Here is a 14868-nt window from a genome sequence, read left to right on the forward strand (position 1 = left end):
TGTTCGTCATTAACAAGTAATGCTTAAATCCTAAATAAATTATTTATGAATGTTAAATTGTTGCACTTGACTGTACTCATGTTTTACTCATGTTTTATAAATGATTTGCAAGCACATTCTTTCAAACATCTGTGAAACAGTGCTACAGCATTTAAACAAATGTTGCAAATATTCATGTAAATTTTAAACTAGTTCTAAGATTCAATTTCTAACTATTTGTCAAATCAAATTCATTTCCATAGCACATTGTAAAACAGCACAAGTTGAGCAAAGTGCTTTCTAAACTCCGCTAGATAAACAACATTGAAGAATTCACAGAAAACATACTACATGAAAAAAGGGAAAAAAAAAATATGGATCAATAAAGGGCAGGCCAGTAGAGGTAAAATGCTTTGTAAATGTATTCATAAATTGATTTTTACTCAATAATAAAACTATTTGTGGCCAGTAATCCATAATTAGACTTCACAAAACAAATTGTACCCTCTAAGCACTTAGAAAGGTTAATCAGCTATTTGTTTTCATGAAGATAAAGAAAAGGTGACAGTGCAGTGCCAGCAGTTTGCTTTATTCATATTGTGGCAATATTTGATTACATCATCCTCAGGCTGGGAAACACTACTCAGATGACAGAAGCAGATCGAAACAGGCACACATAACCAATATTTGAATAAAAAAAAAAAAAATAGAATATCCACCAGAACTGTCCTTAAATATCACTGACATAGATGCAGCTCTGGAGGCAAATTACCTAACAAGGTCCAAATCAACAGCAACAGGCTTGAACTGAAACAATTTCACTCTACATGTTTTTATTTTTTATTACATCTTTTTATCTTCTTTTCTTTTGGGTTTTATTGCACCATTCCATCTCTTATCCAATTTTGTCAATCATCCGCCCAGTGCATTCATCTTAGTCATCACCCCTATCTTGTTGACATCCTATTTGCTTGTCTTTAGAAGGCATCACTATTCTCCCATTATTATCATCTTGTTACTTTTTGATTAGCATTGTGTTACTGCTGAAACTATACTAACAGTCACACACATACAGCCTCATTCTCTGCATGATTTTGCACCATCAATAACATTATATCCTTGATTCCATTAAATGCATTAGCTGCCTGTTTTGGACAAAGCGGTGGGAGATTGTTTGATTATCGGTTGCATGTTGTGATTTGAAGAATACAGGTATGTTTAAAGTGATCAGGAGTAATGAGTGGCATTTGCTTTTTCCACATAATAACCACAGGCTGCAGGGGTCATCTGTTCAGGTTGATCGTCCCTGGCAGTTAATGAACCACACCTGGTCCTGGGTAGACACAGACCAGGTGTGGCCTATTATCTGCTTGGGAGGAAGGGAAAAGCCTGCAGTAGGCCCATCAAGACTCGAATTGAGGAGCCTTGAGTTAAAGAAACGGTAGATTACAGGGTAGTCTAGAATTTTAATGCACAAGCAGACCTGTGGGGAATAACATTATACACATGTAACAAGCAAACAGCTAATGGAAGAGCACACAGAGAATTGTCCTTAACTGCTCTGCCTGTTTGTTGTCAAGCTAGTTGGCAAAGTCAACAGAGTCAGTGCACTTACTTGAAATTCCCCAAACTTTGGCAGTCGACATCTGTTCAGTTTCCCTCCTCAAGACATCTTTGCAGAGTGGATCCTATGGGAAGTACAGAATCCACCTGCCCTGCACTTTTGTCACATGATGTTTTGATCCGTGTTGACTTAGGTGGGAGCAGCAAGCCATGTGCAGCATGTAAGATTACATCCAATGAGAACGGTTTGCAGGAGGCGGGGCAAGAAGAAACAGAATCAGGTGTTATGTAAACATCCTACAAAATTGTAGGTTTGGATGATTAATGTACATATTACTGGTTATGGAAGACGCAATTAAAAGTCTTCAATGAATCTGTTTTGAGGACTTTTCTTTAAAATTGTCACATTTGGTTATGATAATACTAATTGCACTACTGGCTAGTAATGTAGTCTGTTACAAATATTGCAACACTGCAGTAAGTGAATGAATTGTGTATGTCTTCTTAAACTGAGGTATACCAAATAAGCTAGCTTGCTGGCTAGAAATTGCTGTCAACAGACTCTGGCTGCATTCTGTTAAAGTCACCTAGTGCCCTCCTGGTCACATGACAGGTGGACACTGAGAAGGACAGGGTTCAAATTTGTAATCAAATGTATTTGTAGGCCAGTGTCACTGTCAAAGCAAGCACGCCTCTAAACAAGACGGATTGAATAAGAAGCAGAGCAGTCCTATCTTCACTCTTTAGCCCCTTCCACACATGGAGTCTTCACCTGAAATGTTCAGGAACACTTCGTGTGTGAATGGGTGCATGGATTGATATTCAGGGAATCTGTACAACCCACTTCCCACCTCAAGACCTAGTAGCCTTTCAGGGAGAACGCCAATAAGGCTGTGTTGTGAATGAAAATAGTAACATTTCAGGGAATGGCACGTAAGGGTGACCAAACCAATCACAAGACACTAATGACGTATCTGAATCCGCAACTTTGTTTACAGTTGCCTTGCAGGTGATTTGATAGCTGTAATAGAAGATTTTTTTTCAAGAATGGCTGGAAACTGGACAGATCCACAAATAATGGATAAAATTGACAGGCAGCTGTCTAGAACAGTCAGAGATGTTGTATGAGAAAATCACAGGAATTCTACACTAGGAGTGCCTGAAAGGTTATCCCAGTAATTTACTGCAGACTGTGTGTGAAAGAGGGTTTTGACAGTGAGCTTTCACTGGATGTAGGTTAATTTAGTTTACCATAGAAAGTATAATTGGATAACATTAACTTTACCCGTTCTAAAGATTCTGACTTTTTCAGCAGCAAAGTTTGGGTAGGTGAATGCTGAAAGCCAGGGCCTGGTGTAAAATAAGCACAAACTGCCCAGAGACTTTAAAATGGGGCTGCAGGATGTAGATTAAAATGAATAAACCTATCATGATAATTCAAATAAATTAATTTTGATTTTGGTATATAATGATATCTGTAAGCATAAGAAATATTGAAACAATACCTATATAGGTAAATCTGTTTCAGAGTGAGTGAGTGCAGAGTGATTTGACATGCTTAGTGATTTTAACTGCTATAATGACACAAAAATGTATTTAATGTTAATCTCTGTTATGCCTGTCTCAATAGTTAAGCAGTTTTAACCTGTAAAGGTTTTGCCACCAGCAAAGATGGGAGCATTTAATTCTTTGCACTGTCCCTGTCTTTTTTTCTGAAGTCTTTGTACTTACATGGCTTTGAGTGTATATCACACACCACTCACTCAGATTAGCTCTCCAGCAAATGTTTTCAAGCAGCGTCGTCGGCTATATGTTGGGACAAGAGACAGATTCTACCACATAGATTTGAATAGGAGTTGCACTTTCGCCTGCTCCATCTTAAGTTTAACGCAAATTTGTATGGAAATCCCTTTCATTCTCCAACACTGAAACTAAGATGAAAATGGAGGTATTTTTTTCTTATTTTCTTTCAGTACTACTGTATTTATCAGCATGCCATTGTGAGCACAGTCTTGCTCTGAAACAGCTGTTATCTAATAGTGGTGCTGTAGTTCTAAGTTGTGTGTTTCGTTGTCAGAGAGGGCAGAGGGTGGGGCGGTGGGTTCAATAATTCATTGCATGCGTCACCGTAACAGTATTCATTTCCTGGTGTGACGTGTGAGGAAACCACCTGTGAAAGAGAAAGGGAAAGAGTGCACAAGAATCAAGCTGGTGTGATGGTCAGAGCCACAACATCGCTGAGGAACAGTTAGAACATGAGGTTTGATTCACCTTGAACTCACTGTACCACAGAAAACCAGCATTTGCAGGAGAAATAGAAACATGCATTTTGATCAATTATATGATTTGGGTTGGGTTGCCACCATTGATCTATAATATAATATGGATGGTTAACGTAATAATAGACTGCCCACAAAGGTTGAAGTTATGCATAACGGATGTGGAAGATGTGCAGCATAGCTTGAAACAAACTTGTAAAAGGAGTGGGGAAACAGTCCACAGGTGATTGCAACATCAGGAGAAAGCTTTATGTTCATGTGTATGGACATGACATTACTGGAGGCTGTATAGATCATCTGAGAGAAGGGTTTAGGCTAACAGCCAGTGAGCTGATTGACAGCCTCTAACTTAGATCTGTCCATATCGCTAATGATGCAGGGTAAAAAGAGCACTTCCTATGCACTGCTTTAGAGGTAGTTTTTGTTCTAATAACCGGGATGACAACTGTTACCTGTCTGTTAATGAAAACAAATAATAATGACAATAATAATGATGATGGTAAACTAAAAATACAACATGTATTTCTTTTTTTTTTTTTTTTTTTTAATTTCTTGCAGTAATACTCATAACTGACAGATTGTCTGCATCATGGACAAGAAATCATGGTGAAAACTTAAACTGTTGATAGAGTTCTAGATTATAGATTTAGTGATTAAAATGCTTCTGTTTTAAAGTGTTACAAATTTGGTTGTACCGATATGGCATTGTGATGGCTTTGCATTTTATAACATCATCAGCAGTCCAGTTATTATAAATCAGTGGATGCCACAAGTGATAACCGCGGTGCATGGAAATGGGGGTAGACAAAACAATTCTAAACATCTAATTGCATTCCTGCAACAGAAATAGAAAAATGTATATGCCTGGAGAAATAAAAGAACATTTCAATTAAGTTGTTACAAATATTAACCAGCTAGGCTCAATGAAGAGCTGAAGTTGTATCACTTGAAAATAACTCAATGATAAGCAGTAGGAGGTAAACAATAGATCTAGCTGTAGTTATGTGAAATGAGTGTATGAATTGATGTTTAGTATCATGTTCTTGGGTTGGTTCGGTAGGAATTTGTGAGAGAGTGCATTAGTGGAGATGGTATAATAAAGTGTCATTAACAATTTAAGAATGATGAAAATAAGAAAAAAACATATTTTTTTAAAGACTAGTTCTTACAAACACTATTGAAAAGCAGATGTTTGGACTTGTTGAAGATGGCAACAAACATTTCAAACTGTTGTCTTGCATCTTGCCGTGGAAGTGTAAGCTGGAAGTGATTAGCAGTGTAGTTCATTATTCAGTTGGGATGAGGGGAGCACATCTAGAAAGAGTCCCAGCCTTTTAGTGGTTGAAATGGGAATTTTTCCCCTCCCTCATCAGTTTGTGAGTTAGTTCTGCAGTGTCAGCAGTCAGCACACAAAAACGGAATTCAGTAAAAGCTCTCTCCACTCCGGGAGTTTTTTTTTTTTTTTTTCCAACAGCTTGCTCCCATCCCCCCTCCCCTTTCCCCCTTGTGAACTGACATGCTAGAAGAACCATATGCTACTATTCCCACTTCCTGACAGCTTGTGCTGCTTGAATAGAATCTTGCTTGGAGAGGAAGCAGTTGTCTGGAGAGAGAGGGAAGATATTACATTATGGGCAGAAGCCTCAGTGAAGTGTTGCTTTAACTTTTATCATGGAAACAAACAAAGAAGTATATTTAATACGGAATTAAGGCTAAAGATAAATGAGCTTTGAAGGCTTCGCTGTGGAAATGTTTTCAGAGCTCCTGATCAGGGGTTTCACTGGTGCCAGTCACATTTTTTGCTGGAGGAACCTGCACATATTTTGGCAACAGTTTTCCTATCTATCCTCGTATAGATTTTGTATAATGATTAATTTTGAATGTTTCATAGAAACGTTTGGTAGAAGGCACATCTCAAATAATAAATAGCACAGTGTTTACTTGCCTTAAATGACAATTAGCAGACCTCCTCAGATATCTTTTGCAGGTGGGTGTGTCACATGCCTGAACAGATGTTATTACTGACAGCTCTATGATGGTGTGAGTTGACCCTGTCAGCAAAGCGCAGGCGCTTAAACAGTTTTCTTTGACATGTTGCATGTTTTGCTCTTCCTCAGAATGCCCCTTGTTGTCTGAGAACTGCACAAAGTACCTGATTCTTTAAACTCGGTCAAAATGGTGCTGGAATTTTTGACTTTGCAAAAGCATCCAGAGGAATTATGATGAATCGGTTTGAAAAGATGAATAGAAATGCTTTTAAGTCGTCGTTCATGTGTGTATAGAACTGTTTGTGGAAAGCTATATCCATGTTGGGTGTGTATGTTTGCTTGCCATCACTGTTGCACTAAACCCTCGTGGACTCTCACTGAGTCCCCAAAAATATCAAATATCAAATGTCTCTCAAGAAAAGCTTAGAAACAACTGCTTACTACTACTACTACACTCTCTGTAAGCTGGGATAGTATTACTTTCCTCAAATTTTGCAAGCATAATATTGACTCAGCTCAGGAAGATAGCCCATCACCTATGACCACAGAAAAGGAATATTTCATCTTTGAAAAAACATTTCAGCCTTCAGGTGGCTGTACTGAACATTAACATCATTTATCACCTGAATGTCATAATTTTTACTGTGTCTGTGTCTTAATAATACACTCTAATGCTTCAGTCCTCACTAAAAGGAACCTTTTGCAAGCCAAGTCCCTGAAAAATTGCTTATTTGTATGATCATAGTCCTCCTGATTCGTTGTACGCTTGAAGTGTCTGATGTTTAAATATATGTGTCATATGGTTGAACATGCCCTCCTCTGCTCTTGGTGTGAAGATGCAAGCTACCCACATGACGTATAGTGTGTCTTAAGTCCAAATCTCGTAACAACACTTGACATGCTTAACATGTGATTATTGATGATAAAAAGCCATAAATGATTAACAATGGAACCAAAAACAGATGGATCAGGTAAAAAAGATGTGTATGAGCCCCAGACTTAATGTTTTTATCAGTATTATTTGTGTTACAAATGATATAATAATTTCCCCATCCACAATTCCCACCCACTTGTGCTGTTATTCCCCATCCCCTTAACCATGAAGAGAAGGAAATCATAATGTTTAATGTAATTAAAATGATTAATAAGTAAACAAATGAAAATTCAGAGCACAGAATAAATTACAGATTCTACTCACTTTGCTCGTCACCTACATTAGAGTATCAACTTCAGTTTCCAGTGTGACCCTTTAGTCCTTGATGTACTCAAAAAAATCTGCCCAGCACTTCCAGAGTTTTAAAATCGTTTTAGGGACACACAAGATGGACACATTCACCAAGTATGTTTTGAAAGAGTGTATTTGGACTCTTGAGCATTTACTCCTTTGTCTGGGTTTCTTTGGCCAGGTGAGAACAATGCCATTTGATTTTAAGTACACACCGAATAAGTGTGCTGAAACTGCCTATAAATGGGGGCTTCTGTCCTCCTTTGACCAATCTACTTTGTACTTTGTTGAGTGAGAACATATTCCACCACCTACAAGAAACGCCAAAAACGTGTGGTTTTATGGGTGTAAGGAGACAGATGTTGATGTCTGATACTCAGCAATTACTCCTGCATGGAAAGCCTAGCATAACAAAATGAACCGAGGGCAAACCACAGTCTGGATGGCTGTTTTTTCATGTGTTCTTAACTGGTTTGAGCACAAGAGAAGGTAAATGACGGTGAAGAGTGCAGACCACACTAAAGGGACACACACATCCTGTCACCAAAAGCTCTTACCTCACGGGATGATGGGTTACCAAAACTCTGTTCAGCTAACCAAGCTACTCATGAGGTCCATGAGTCCATGTGACTTTTGTTTACAAGCTGCTGTTTACTTGTGATTGGGCAGAGTGAACCTAAATGAACCAAAGATAAAAAAAAGTGCAACTTTTCCACTATGGCTCAAACTAGTGAAAACAAGTTGCTCAGATCCTGTAATATGGAATGAGGTAACCATTAATAAGAAGTGATTTTAATGCATACAACCCAATAATTAATATGTAATGTGACAACTATGCAAGACCATTTTGGCACATTTGAATAATAGATGTCCTCCAAATTATATCAACTAACAATTGCAAGCCATCTTGAAACCAAATTGTAATGGAACAAAGAGAATATAATATTTGTCCCTGAAAAACACTCTCCCTGAAATAAATAAATAAATAAAACAGGCCAGTGACAAAATATAAAAATCCAAATATAAACAGCATCTTGGCTGAATTCAGTGTAATTCAACCTTACAATAATAGCAATTAATAACACAATACAGGTCTAACAGCACAGTGAATTGCCAAATGTGCGATAGTGGACAGAGCGAGATCATGTTGAATGTCCATTCTGTTTTTGTGTTTGGCCTTGAGCTGAGCTGTGGATCAAAAACCACTCTCACATATAGGCGACTGAAGGATGGAGCAACTTTGATTGCATGAGAGGAAATGGAATTATACTGCTAATTCTATACCAGAAATGTGGGCACCTCACCTGAGATCATTTCCTCTTCAGTGGGGAGTCAAACGAAAGCTCCACCATCCACGTGTTATCTTGCCTATTGCCTTCAAGGGAAAAGTCAGATATGCCTTTGTAATTTTCTTAAATGCATTTCTACCTACTGTGTCCAGTTGTTGTGCTTTCTGACAAGCAGTGGGAAACATTCTGCCTCCCATCACACATTACAAATAATAGGTACAGTAGTCTGTTATTCAGCAAGGATTCACTTATGGATTCTCCTACTCTTCATGACATTGGATCACATAGTCCTCAATATATTTATTAGCTGTGGATTCACTAAGCAGCTCCTTGTTCATGTCAACAGCTGTGAGTGAGATTAGACTTTATCCAACTGTGACCAACATGGTAAGATGCATGAAGACCCTGTTGTTGAATATCAGTCTGTGTAGTAGCTTTTGTAATGCCTTCAGGAATTGTAACTTTCTTCTGACAAAAAAAGTGTTTCATTTCTACATCACATATAGAAATGAAATGGATGTAATGTCCTGCTGTGGCTGGACAGCGACAAGAGCTATGACAGGTTACCCAGCAACAGTGGTTTTAATGCAGTGTGACTTGGCACACTTGTCGTATGGCATGTGAACATGTGTTAAGCTAAAAAAATGATAACACTCAAAACAGATGCTTTCCAAATTAAAATCCTGTACCGGAATACATAAAAAAAATTATATACAGGGACGCTCACTTAATGGGTCTGTGACCCACTTTTGGGTCATGACCCACTGGTGGAGAACTGGAGTTCACTGGTCTGTTTCAAATTTTACGGTGGTGTGTGGGCTCTGCTCAGCTTCCAGGAAACTTCCAGGCATGGGTTACCTTTCCAATTTTAGGAGGCAACTATCTGGTCTGTGAATAAATCTTTAATAGAAGCAATTTGGTGCTGTAATTTGATAAGCAGAAAGTGCCACTAGTCTATGAGAGGAAATGTTTTAATTGTTTAAACCCATAACATCCTTGGTAAATCAAGTCAACAGCATGCTTGGCGACGTCTTAGCTTGTTTGGCTGCCTCGCCACCATATTGTGCTCTCAACTGGGCAGCAGCAGCGGTGTGCTCTGTGTTGTTTTTTTGGAGTCAGATGTCTCTGCTGTGGAGAGTGATGGGCTGGTTGTGTTTGTTTATTGGGGATTCCAGGTCTCTCCCTAGTCTGCTCCAGGCCTCAGCTTGGAGAGCCCAACCGCCACAATTGATCCCAGCAGCTGGAGCGGCAGCGAGAGCCCTGCCGAGGACATGGAGAGGATGAGCGATTCGGCAGACAAGCCCATGGACAATGATGCAGAAGGGGTGTGGAGCCCTGACATTGAACAGAGCTTCCAGGAGGCCCTAGCCATCTACCCTCCTTGTGGGCGCAGGAAGATCATCCTTTCTGATGAGGGAAAAATGTATGGTGAGTACAGACAGTGTGTGCATGCGCGTGTGTGACTTGATCGGCGCACTTCAAGTTACACTGATACTCTCTTTATTCTCATGCTTCTAATACTTTTAATACTGGACATTTTTTTTGGTATGTAGATAGTCTCACACCATTTGTACAATCACTGATGTTCAAACTATAAAATGTGAACATATTCAGCAAGTTTGTGGTTTAAAATTTTGATTGTTTCTACTATTTTGAGGTATTTTAAGTTTAATTTCAAATTATTTGCAGTGTACAATAATGGCAGAATGTTCCCCTCTGCAAGTGTGTGATGTTGGAATTCAGTGACTTATTCCCAGCCTATTTATTTTCATCGTGCAAAGTAGTCCTGCATCTAAAACTGCTACTACCACTGGCACTACTGGCACTGCTGTCACTACTGCTAGTATTGCTGCCTCTGAAAACACACTCACTGGTATGTGTTGACCCAATCACATGCACACATCAACATAAACATAAACATAAACCACACATACACCCATACACAGCGTAGCAGTCAACTAATAATGAGCCACATAGTAACAGTAACCACCTAGTACCTCAAAACACCAAATAACACCCTAGCAACTAACTAGTACACCCTCACAACCACCTAGAGGCACCCTAGTTACCGCATTACTAATGCTCTTACCACTATTACCACTGCCACTGCTACCTGTGCTACTGCTGCTGTTACTACTCCTGCTGTAAGTGCCGTCTCTAGTGTAACTACTTAACATACGACTGTAACAAGTACTACTGCCCAGAGCACTGCGGAGACTACCACCAATACTGTCATTACTACTGCAACTACTACAACTACAGCTAGTACTACTGATAATAGTACAACCAGTTAATGTTAATGATTTCACTACTGTTACTAGAACTGTGACAACTACTACTGCTACTAAACATGTCTCACTACACCTACCACTATAACTATTACAGATACTGCAATTACTACTGCTACCATTACTGTTTCTACTTTACTATTACTTATAATGTTTGTCCAAACACTAGTAAAATCTAAATATAAATCATTATTACCTATTCAGTCTATTAATAGGGACATGACTTTTGCCTAACAAATTGCATTAGCTCCAGATAATGAAATAAGAAAACAAACATCTAACCCATACTAATGAGTTCAGCTTTGTAAGTTGAAGTAAGCATACAAATTTTCCTCATTTACTACTTCACTTTATTTCAGCTTTATTTTCATATTTAATTATGTCTTTGTGTGCATACATCTTTCTCCAACAGTTGACCGCTGAACATGTTTAAAAAGAAAGAATGCATTAATAATTGATTGGACCAATATAATATGTGTGAGACTGCTATTCAGAAATGAACCTGAGATATGCAGACCCCTCCTGGCTCTCTGGTGGTGGCCATACAGCCGCTACTCTGGTTCGCAGAAGTACAAGTCTATAAGTAAAGCAGCGTGAACTATTAGTCAGTAGCAGATGGCACTGCGGCTGCCACCAGCTGTGCCCCCCTCTCCTCCCTCCACTTCCCCCATTCCTGGCTGGGTGATGTCATGGAAAGAGGGAATATTTTCTCTCTGTGGTGTTGGACCGTCTCACAGCCTGTCAGTGTCAAGTGAAAGCAGAAAGCCCCTCAGGGCGTTTGCTTGCAGCTGTCATGTGACCCCTCCGGCCAAACAAAATGTAAATTCTAAGAGTTTCGGAGAAGTCCCTCAGCTGCCACTACAAAGACGTGGCCTCAGACAACAGGATCCTCCCCATCCCCTCTTCCTTCCCTTCCCTCTCTTCCACACTCACTGAGTGCCAAAGAACCTGACTCACAGTCCCTCTGCTCTGGATTAGAGCATGACGATTAGCTTTTCCTAGAGAGTTTAAAATGAGCAACATCAAGTGCAAGTCTCACTACTGCACAGTGGACATCCTCAATATGATACAGGTGTTCTGTTTTCTGGTACACTGTGCGATCAAAAATGTTAAAATATTAATATTTAGTAATGCAGCGGATGGAAATGCAGTGTGGCTCATCTATACCCATATAAACGCTCACTGCACCAAGATGTAAAATATTTTGTAATTGATGTCCTCAGTAAAATCAGTTGGATTTATAGATTCATATGGAATAATATGGGGTTTTGCAGTTGATATTTAAGTGACAGAGAAAAACCATTGAAATCTACCAATAGAAAACAGCTTACACTATCAATGTGGCAGAGCTAATGGAGGCAGGCAGGGCTCATGTAACACAATACATTTTATGAAATTGTAGATTTAACACCTTTAAGTATACATGCATCATTTTAGTGGAGTGAAGTGTCATTTAAAAGTGCAGTTAGTAAGATTTTCACATTCCCATTGTGCAAAATGACCATAATACATCTGCAGAGTTTTGATAGGGTTGCTGGTCAATAAAAACGACTCAGTGATTATTTCGGCAGGTGCTTAGATGTCAGACTTAATTCACTTTCAGCCTTTACTCTTTCTTTTCAGAGAGAGTGTATTGGCTTGGTGCGCATGAATTGTTTATTGCTGTTCTCTTTTTGGTTTTATTATTTGGGGTTTTGAATGGACCTTGACCCGCTGAAGAGTTGTGGGATTAGACAGAGGTCACTTGTGCCAGGTGTAAGGGGTATCTGGTTGCTTGTTTGCTTGCCAGCAGCACAATCCTTGGACCAGTCTTTCCTAGGCTCAGTGAATCAGAACTGTTAGCCATTCACAGTAAAATGCTTTGCAGACCTCTTCAGGCATGAAAACTGAAAGGATTTGTAAACATAATGCATTCTACATAGCAGAATGTGATTCCTACACCATTCTCTCAAATGGAAACGAGAGCCGAGTGCCAGTTCAAAAGCTGGAAAGAGCTATTGAAAGACAAGGAAGAGAAGATTACTTTTATTTTTTGGAGAGAAAAGGCAGGAGAAGGGGGGTGCAGTCCTCTCGCTTGACCCGGCAGAGTTTGTTGGGACTGTGTAGCAGGGAACAGATTGAAACCAGTCTGATGTTTGAGTACTTTTTCTGGGGACAGGGCTTGTTGCTCAGCCCTGCAGCTGTTGCTGGGACCCAGTGCCAATCCCATCATACCATGAACTGTGACAATCCCCCAAAGCCACTGATGCATTAAAGGTGCTGTGGGTCTTCCTTGGAGAAAAACTGGCCTGCATTTTATTTTGGATAGACTGAGACAATTCATCTTGAACACATACTGTTTACCAAATCCAAAATAAGATTAGGATCAGAGAAAAGAAATATGGATGTTATAAAATGTGAATAGACCCCATCCGAGTAAAGCAATATTCCTCAAACATTTGCACATGAGGTGGTAGTATATGTGTTTTTTAGGAGTGTTTGTTACCATATGTATGTATATATAGCCAAAGGGGTTGAAACTAGTAAAAATAATAGCTGAAGTAGTATTCAGAGGCATCAGGATTAGTACACTGTACACTGATGTACAGATTCACTGTTAACTTTTAGACTAAATATTAAGAAACAGACTTAAAAAAAAATTAAAAATTGACAAAAGACAAATTGACAAAAGGCAATGATTAAGATGATTTAAATATTTTAAAAAATCCCAATGAAAGTCTCCTTAATCCTTTATGGAATGCTTGGAATGTGACTCGTCTCCTTTCTTGCCTTATTCCTTCAACAGCTTTACGCTGTTTATGAGCAAATGCCTTTTTCCATGTAAATTTGATGGTTGTGAGATTCATGTCAGCATGTTCAAGTCACATAGACACAGACAAGAGTTGTTTGTACATGTGCTTTTTGTGTGACGAGTTGGGCCTTGTGTCTGAATTGTCAAGGCAGTCTCACAGTTTGTGTGTTACCTGTTCAATGCAACTGGTGCTTTCCTCTGTTGTTTCCTAAGCCCACCTCCCCTGTGACTGAAGGCTTCATCATCCTCACCACAATGTTCTGAGGGCATGTGAATAATCGTGTGCAAGAATAGGTCCGATAGAGTTTTGATGGTGCTCATTGCCTCAATGGATTTATGTAATAGTCATCTAATTGGAGGAGAGCAGGGGGCGGAGGAGAAGGAGAGGCATTCACACTTTTGGGTACTAGCATTTTGTAGCCTATTGTTCTGATACTAATGGCAGTGTTTTGTGTGGAGAAATAGTTAAGACTGTATTTCATCTCAGTGATTTTTTTTTTTTTTTTTTGTAAAATTCTAAAAAATGTAGGCATCTGTGCACAATGCATTTAAATGTTCGGTGACCTGGATTCTTGGCCTGTCTAGTGTCAAAAGTCACTAATATTGCTTCATAGGAGTCACCATGTCTGATAGAAGAGCCCAGATGAATCTCACAATCAAGCTTTTTCATCTCCTCAGGAATCGCACACCTACCCTCCTCATTATGAGCTGCCAGGGAAAAGATGCCTGCTGCATTGTTGTATGGAAAAAGAAAAAAAAAAAAAACTAGAGGAGTGCACTCAGTAGAGTGCAGATCTCCACCATGCATGTCTGGGGGCATATGGGTGGTGAACAGGAACTGCAGGACAGGCTTTGTGTCCGACGTGTGTGCATGAGAGTAGTGGAACGAAGGGGAGATGCAGAGTATGCTATCAAGGTATAAGCAGGGAAGACAGGCTAGCGTAGACAAACCTTGAGATACACTATATTACCAAAAGTATTCGCTCACCTGCCTTTACTCATACTATGAACTGAAGTGCCATCCCATTCCTAACCCATAGAGTTCAATATGATGTCGGTCCACCTTTTGCAGCTATTACAGCTTCAACTCTTCTGGGAAGACTGTCCACAAGGTTGAGGAGAGTGTTTATAGGAATTTTTGACCATTCTTCCAAAAGCGCATTGGTGAGGTCACACACTGATGTTGGTCGAGAAGGCCTGGCTCTCAGTCTCCGCTCTAATTCATCCCAAAGGTGTTCTATCGGGTTCAGGTCAGGACTCTGTGCAGGCCAGTCAAGTTCATCCACACCAGACTCTGTCATCCATGTCTTTATGGACCTTGCTTTGTGCACTGGTGCACAGTCATGTTGGAAGAGGAAGGGGCCCGCTCCAAACTGTTCCCACAAGGTTGGGAGCATGGAATTGTCCAAAATGTTTTGGTATCCTGAAGCATTCAAAGTTCCTTTCAGTGGAACTAAGGGGCCAAG

General features: G+C 39.6%; 1 protein-coding gene across 11 annotated transcripts in view; it reads left to right on the top strand.

Annotated features, from left to right (window-relative positions):
* The window catches only part of tead1b (TEA domain family member 1b), a 61290-nt gene that overhangs the window by 10863 nt on the left and 35559 nt on the right, over positions 1 to 14868 (top strand). For 7 of the 11 annotated variants that reach the window (XM_030081827.1, XM_030081845.1, XM_030081854.1 and 4 more), the window contains one exon: positions 9499 to 9751. In XM_030081827.1, the coding sequence (XP_029937687.1) occupies positions 9595 to 9751 (157 nt within the window). In that variant the 5' untranslated portion in view covers positions 9499 to 9594. The remainder of the gene's footprint in view (positions 1 to 9498; positions 9752 to 14868) is intronic. The other 4 variants (XM_030081888.1, XM_030081906.1, XM_030081897.1 and 1 more) reach the window with 1 other exon arrangement.

This window comes from Myripristis murdjan, chromosome 3 (assembly GCF_902150065.1).
Source record: "Myripristis murdjan chromosome 3, fMyrMur1.1, whole genome shotgun sequence".
Classification (NCBI taxonomy): Eukaryota; Metazoa; Chordata; class Actinopteri; order Holocentriformes; family Holocentridae; genus Myripristis; species Myripristis murdjan.